Below are 7,161 nucleotides of genomic sequence, written 5' to 3' on the forward strand. Positions count from 1 at the left end.
TGAAGGTCTAGTCAGAGACATATTAGAGGCAGAAACAGGAGTTAGGAGGGGTAGAGGTAGACCTAGATTAGATTACTGTTCGCAAATAGTTAAGGATGTGGGTTGTTCTAGTTTTAGGGAAATACGAAGATTAGCTCAGGATAGGAAAGAGTGGAGGTACGTGTCCAACTACTGATGACTTTATGATGATAATGAAGGATGAAATGTTGTTGCTACGTTTGTATTTGAAATCTAAGATGGTGACATTAAAATAAAATTAAAACGTTGTAAGGATGAATTGGGAGTTAAAAGGTTTTATTGAGAAACAATATTAATTTCTGCGAGCGAAGCCGCGGGGAAAAGCTAGTTTTATTAAAGATAAGTGGGTGCGGGCTCATGACCGACTGTGACCTCTTACACAAGCCGCCACTAGTATAGTACTGAGATTAGCAACGACAATACGACAATTATAAGACTATCTCTTGGGATTTGGTTCTGATTAGACCTTTTTTAATTTGACTAGAATTATTATAAAGACATCCAACAACAGGTATGTGCAATAAAGCCTGGTCTTCCGAGTATTCGTCTTCATTTTCTGCACACTTATCACAAGCACAACTACTGCGTTCAGTCATTTCACTCAGTTTGCCCAAAGAACAGTAGGACAGTATCGACGAGTCGCTGCTTTTGTTACTGATCGAGCCCTCGTCCATTGAGGAGAGTAACGGTTTCGCCGTACTCGTTTTGATTTCAATGTTCATGGAATTTTCCTTGCTCTTACATTTGAGTTGGTTCCATTTTCTTTCGAGCAACGTGCCGGATGACGCGTATCTTCTGCTGGCAGCCTCTTTTGCTGGAGAATTCGGATTTGATAAGGCGCTATCGCTGTCTTCTGAGTATGCCCTCGTAATTGTTATTTTGGGGGACCTGAATTGCAAGAAATCGAAGTAGAATGGAGCTTGATGGACAGACATCTAAATGAAAGCTTTAGAATGAAAGGAAGACAGTTCTTTTGGGAAAAGAAGATGGATAATGGGTGGTGGAATAAATTGGAAGAGATGAGAAGAGGAATAATGGAAAAGAAAGGAAAGGTTGAAGGTTGAAGAAAGGTGGAAATAAAATAAGCATTAAACGTTGACGAGGGAGAATGTGGAAAAGAACTGAAGTGGAGGCAGAATATTGGAGGAAATAAATGAAGAATAAAATAAAATACTACTGTGGGAGGAAGTGGAAATGGGGAAATTGTAAGATAAAAGAGGGAGAAATTTGAAAAGAAAGGAAGGGCAAACAAAAGAAGAATAAAATTCTGACATGGAAAAATAAGGAATTGGGAGAATTGGAAAAGAAAAAGGGGGAAATGGAGAAGAATAGAAGCAACGAAAGAAGAAAGGGGGAAAGAAAGTAAGGATTAAATACTGACGTGGGAGGATTTGGAAATGAAAAGAAGACAGAAGAAAGGATGAAATGAATGAAAAATAAAATTATGAAATCGAAAGAAGTTGAACTGAGAAAAATGAAAGAGAAAATAAGGGGAAAAAAGGAAGAAAGGATATAAGTATAAAACGCTGACGTGGGAGGATATCGAATTCTGGAGAATTTAAGAGAAAAGATGGTAAATATGGAAGAAAGAGGAAAGAAAACAAGAAGTAAACTCTGACGTGCGAGAATATGAAAAAAAAGGAAATTAACGACGAATAAAACGCTGAGGTGGAAAGTAATCGAAATGGGGGAAATGTAAGAAAAAAGGATGGGAAAATGGATAAGAAGGAAGGAAGAAGGAAAAAGGGGAATGAAAAGAAGAATAAAAGAAGAAAAGAAGAATAAGATGCTGACGTTGGAGGAAGTGGAATAGGAACTAACAGAAAAGTAGTTGGGACTAAGGAAGGCGGAAACTTAGGAATAAAGGAAGGAAGGATAGAAGGAGATGAAAATGAAAAATGTTTTTAATTTAGATACTTACCTTTCAATCTTAGACATTTATATTTTCACTGTACATAAATAAAGAATATAAAAACGAAGCAATTTTTATAAGCACCAAGAAATATTTTTCAACTAAACTACGTAATGAGTGTAAATAGCAAGCTTAATTACCAATATTTATAACCTAACTTTTGCCTTCAAAGCCTAAAAAGCATTTATAACGAGCTTATTTTGCTTAGAAATATAACCAATATCATTGCAGTTTTTTTTACTAAGGACGATAGGTACCTACTTAATAAACGTCTAACTTTGGGGAAATATTTTCCCTTTTTGATTTGCTTTTGGTTGTTGCAATCTGAAAAGGGATGAAAGTATTATCTTTAAAAGTGATTTATAAGGGCGTATCAATACGCATAGTCCTGAGACAAATTCGTTTTTATGTGGGCATATATACAGTAAAAACTTTTTTGAAAAACAGCTGTTTTGTACCAGAAAACTAAAATTAATTCCTTCTATTGGGACCCGTCAAATGGGAGGAGCCTAAAACATGGCGCCGATTAGGGAAAATTTATCGTAGTTCCTATAGTGTACCGTGCAATTGCCAAGTTTTTAAATTACGATAAAATGATAAGTATTGACACAATATGTGATTGGGCTGACACAAAGCCTCGGAAAGGAAATTTCGTTGAAGGTGAGCGTGTTTTTAATGCCAATCACATTATAAAATTCGGAAATAACAAATCCGGAAGCTAGCCTTCAAATTCCGTCAAGTTTACTGCCTACTTTTTACAAACTTCGGATTTAAAAAGTGATTCACGTTATATAATTGGTGAGGTGATTCTGGGTGATTTAAGCAATATCATATCAATGACTTGCACGTGCAAAGCCGATTTAAGAGAACGTTGCAAACACATTATTGCAACTTTGTTGTATTGCAGCAGGTAGGTTCTTAACCTCAAAATACTTATATCGTATCATTAGAATTGTGTTAAATCAATTACACAGGAATAAATAATTTCTCACTTTATAATTTTAGTATGATTCTAGTTTTAAATATTAAGGTTATGGCTGATGGTAAATACTTGCTGAAATATAATCATGTGCATTAAAATGACGTGAACAAATTTTTATTCCGGAATTCACTTCTTTGATACCTACTGCTTTCATCCAAGCTTCTATTAGTTTACTTTTTTCTCTAATTTTCCGAATATATTTTTTACATATATAAAACGGTTAGTTTTTATTGGAAAGTAGTTAATGTAGGTGAAGAGTGAAGATCTATGTCTGAAGTGCTATTGCAGCTTTTCACTGAACATATTAACTTTTTATTTGATTTAACTTTAGAAGAAAACTTCGTCGACTCCATCATCAAAAAAATTTTTACTTTTTTAACGTGTTTTATTATTTTAATAAACAATTTTACAATTTGCGTGCACAGTTCCTATGTAAATTTTTCCCTCATTCGAGTTATAAATTTTGCCACCAGATGGTGTATGCCCATTTGACGGATCCCAATATGCGATAATATATTATCAAAAATTAAACCGTTATTATTTAATTATCATAACTTTCTAATACCTGAACGATATTATTTACCTTTTAGGGGCACCATCTTTGGCAGTTTGTAGAAACGAACATTTCTTATTTGGTATATCGGGGCTTTCCAAACCGAACACTTTGTGAAGTAATAAATTCGTAGTACTAAGACTGGGTTTGTTAAGCAAATTTGAGACTAGATCCTCGGCCTTCTTCTGCTTCACAAAAATATCAAATTCATCTTCCCCTTTGAAACACGGCACCTTCAACGTGTTACAGCTGGTTGTGTGGGTCAATTTTGGCCTTTTCTTATTATCGTCAACGTTTCTGTTTCCATCTCTGTACGGCGATTTCTCCTTCCATGCCAACTCAGACGAGATCCTTTTGATATTGCTTTTATACGAAGGATTCTTGAATCTTTGGACTTCTATGACAGCATCGGAGAGTCTTCTTTGCAGGGGTTGTTTGTTGAGTAAACCCGAAGGGGAGATTGAAGGCCTTCTCGAACCACAATTCGATGGTGTTCTCGCCTGGATTTCCTGATTCAATTCGTTTTCGGTGATCTTCTTCCGCCAGTAATTTTGGAATGTCTTCCGAAGGACCTTGTTCCTGACGCCGTACAAGAATCCGTTGACGAAGGGCGAGCAAATGAGAAGCGACGACGCGAAGGTCATAAGTCGTGGGTTGTTGTGGGTGGATCCTGGACTGACTTCAAGGATACCATTTGAAGCGTTCCAAAGGATGACGATGTAGTAAGGGAGGTACAGGATGGCAAAGGAAACAAGCAATTGAAGAACTGTCGTTATGGCACTGTGACCGCGAATTTTTGGACCACCCGATGCAGAAGCACTCAGAGTGGGGATGAAGAACGGGTTCCGCTGATGCGTTATTGTTACCTGGGCCGAAAGAGTTACTTCGTATATGGCTGATGCTATTCGGTGACGATGGTATCGAGCAATGGTCAAAATCTGGAACAAAATGTAGCTTAAAATGATTCGAAGTGGTCTGTATTCTGTCGAAACTGCCAGACGCGGATCGCGATTTCGATCTTTTTGGATCTCATCAGCGCGTCGCAGGCAACTCCGACAGAACCCAGACCAACTTTTACCTGCTGTCTTAACAGTGCGTTTTAGAAAATACTACAAATGGCGCAGTAAACGCCATCTGTAGCACGATGCTACATTTTAGGATTACGTATNATTTCAGAAAACAGAGGACGTCTATCGATTTGCTATTTAGTCGTGTCCTTCGTTTATTCACAAAATTCCCCGAAATAGAAAATACCCTCTCACTTGCGACCGAACTAGGCTTAATCGTTTTTAAAGCCTGATATAATAATTCTAATTTTTTTGACCTTTTATTTGTGGCTTCCAGGGCCAAAAACTCTTTTCTTACAGTTTGAGTAGAGGAAGTCACTTCTTCCGGTTCCTTTAAATAAAAACTATCAAACTGATATAAAATCTAAATTAATTCATCCAATAGACAAAACACACCGTTTATATCGGTCCGATATGATTCCAAGAACCAAACCGCTTGCAACAGTGTTTTCATCAATCTGGTACATTTGGCTACATTTGTCATTTTCAAATTTTTTTAAGTGTTATTCATACATTGAAAACCGATATTTTCTACTAAAAAACCGGTTTTCGAATTTCATAATTTTCTCCAAAAAGCCGGTTTTTAAAACCCTACTGACGACCTTGTGGTGAACTAATATTATAAATGCAAATGGCTTTTCACGCCTTAAATAGTTAACCGATAGTCATGAAATTTTGTAGACACATTGTCAGGGACACGGAAAAGCACATAAGGTACCTTTTATCCAGAAAAAAAATACTGTTCCCGAGGGATAGAAAAATTAGTTTTATGTGGTCGATTTCACGTCTAAACTACTCGATCATCATGAAATTTTTGTAGACACATTGTCCGATGTACAAAAAAGAACACAAGGTAGCTTTTATCCAGAAAAAAGTACTGTTCCCGAGGGATATAAAAATTAATTTTATGCGGTCGTCAATGATCTTCGACATGTATTTAGGACATCCACGCGAGCGAAGCCATTGGTAAGATTTAGTTCGTTTATGTTTGTATTATTCGTCAATTAATCCATTTGGGCTTCCAATTGTTGTTCCCTTTCCCTTTTGTTACATGACGCGAAATGAAATCGAATTTTTGGCGGCTATTAAAATCTGGAATCCGGCGATCGATTTTCATTTGTTATATTTCCATTTCCAGCGTTCGCTGAATGAATAAAAGTTTGGGCGAGACGCAGATGTGCGTATTTTTTGACGTAAAATTGGACGCTATTTAATTTCTAAATGAAAAGAAAGGAAGGAAAAGAAATGTCAGCATCATTCTAATTTACGACCGGAGATTCTATGTATTCTCATTATAGCACATCTGAAGAAAGAAAAGAAAACATGTGGAAATATGCCATAGGGAAATTACCAAGACATAATATGTAGGTAATCGTGGTGAAAAAATTTGATAAACGATTTCTAAAATAAAAAAAACGTTTAAAAAACATCGTCATCCATCTTTTTTTCCTCTCATATTGAAAATTAACGAAATCTTACAATAAGCATGTTTATTTTAAAAATTCTTTTTTATTTTTCATAATACGTCTGTCGTTATTAAAATAAGTGTCATTACTCAACTCCATGTGAAGTTTTAAGAAAGAACTTAATTTGAAGTTTTTTGATCCGACGTAAAACAACCAAGTAATCAACAATTTAAGTTGTCCAATCAGAGCATGCCCTTTTTGCTACAAACAGAAGTAACACATCCGACGCTAACAATTGAAACATTGAGTACTTCTGCTTGCAGTAGCGAATTAAAGCACGCCCAGATTCGTCGATTGTTTTAATGTTCAATTGTTAGGTAATTGTTCAACAACAATTAACATCTAAACTACGCCACTCCTACTTCTATTTGCACGAATTGATTCGTCAATTGTTTTCATTCTTGATTTAGTTTCCGTTACTGGAAGATGATGCTAAATTTTTGGAAAAAGTGGATTGTATCTTACCTTAAGGTTACAACACGTTATTAGAGTCGCTGGTAACAGAAGGGTGAGGGCAGTATAAAATGTCGAATACCACAGTGCACCAACCCCTTGAGAGAAGTGCGGCATGCAAGTCCCCAACTCTTTTATATATTGATAAGGGGCTACTTCAAAAAATGGCGGAATGCATACTGCTAAAGACAGTAGCCAGCTGCCCCCTAAGCCGATTAGAACCTGAAACAAATTAATAACGTTATGCTCACTTTTGAATAAAATAGTAGAAGTCGAATTAAACAATTAAAATAAAGTAAAAATGCATAATCAAATTTACTTTTATTTATTTAAGGATGTTTGGGAAGTACAATCGGAGACAAGAGTACATAAAATTAGAAATTCGTGATTAATTAGGTTTTGCAGCATATCATGAGGTAAATAAATACTATCTACTTATATTAAAAAAAAAAGTATACGGTTTGAAAGAAAATTTGGAATTTGACCAAAAACATTGAATAAAATAAGAAATAACGAATTATATGGAAAAATTTTAACTGACTTTTGGCAGTGAATATGCCTTGATTTCAACTTCGAAACAAAAAAATATTTAGTTTCAATCTCTATTAATAATGAGCGTAAAACTTTTTAATATGTTTAAATAATAATTAAAACTTTAAAATTGCATTTATTTCAGACAATTATAAATATTATCATTATATTATCAAGTA

General features: G+C 35.3%; 1 protein-coding gene across 2 annotated transcripts in view; it reads right to left on the reverse strand.

The window, feature by feature from the left end:
- Positions 1-272: 272 nt before the first annotated feature.
- Positions 273-7,161, reverse strand: part of LOC108732778 (QRFP-like peptide receptor) — a 104,030-nt gene continuing 97,141 nt past the window's right edge. The window contains exons 4-7 of one of the 2 annotated variants that reach the window (XM_025976599.1): positions 6,464-6,673; positions 3,496-4,403; positions 2,192-2,254; positions 817-906 (exon numbers count right to left, since the gene is read on the reverse strand). In XM_025976599.1, the coding sequence (XP_025832384.1) occupies positions 2,203-2,254; positions 3,496-4,403; positions 6,464-6,673 (1,170 nt within the window). In that variant the 3' untranslated portion in view covers positions 817-906; positions 2,192-2,202. Of the gene's footprint in view, positions 907-2,191; positions 2,255-3,495; positions 4,404-6,463; positions 6,674-7,161 lie in introns of both variants that reach the window. The other variant, XM_025976598.1, reaches the window with a different exon arrangement.

This window comes from Agrilus planipennis, unplaced genomic scaffold (assembly GCF_000699045.2).
Source record: "Agrilus planipennis isolate EAB-ADULT unplaced genomic scaffold, Apla_2.0 scaffold68, whole genome shotgun sequence".
In the NCBI taxonomy this organism is placed as follows: domain Eukaryota; kingdom Metazoa; phylum Arthropoda; class Insecta; order Coleoptera; family Buprestidae; genus Agrilus; species Agrilus planipennis.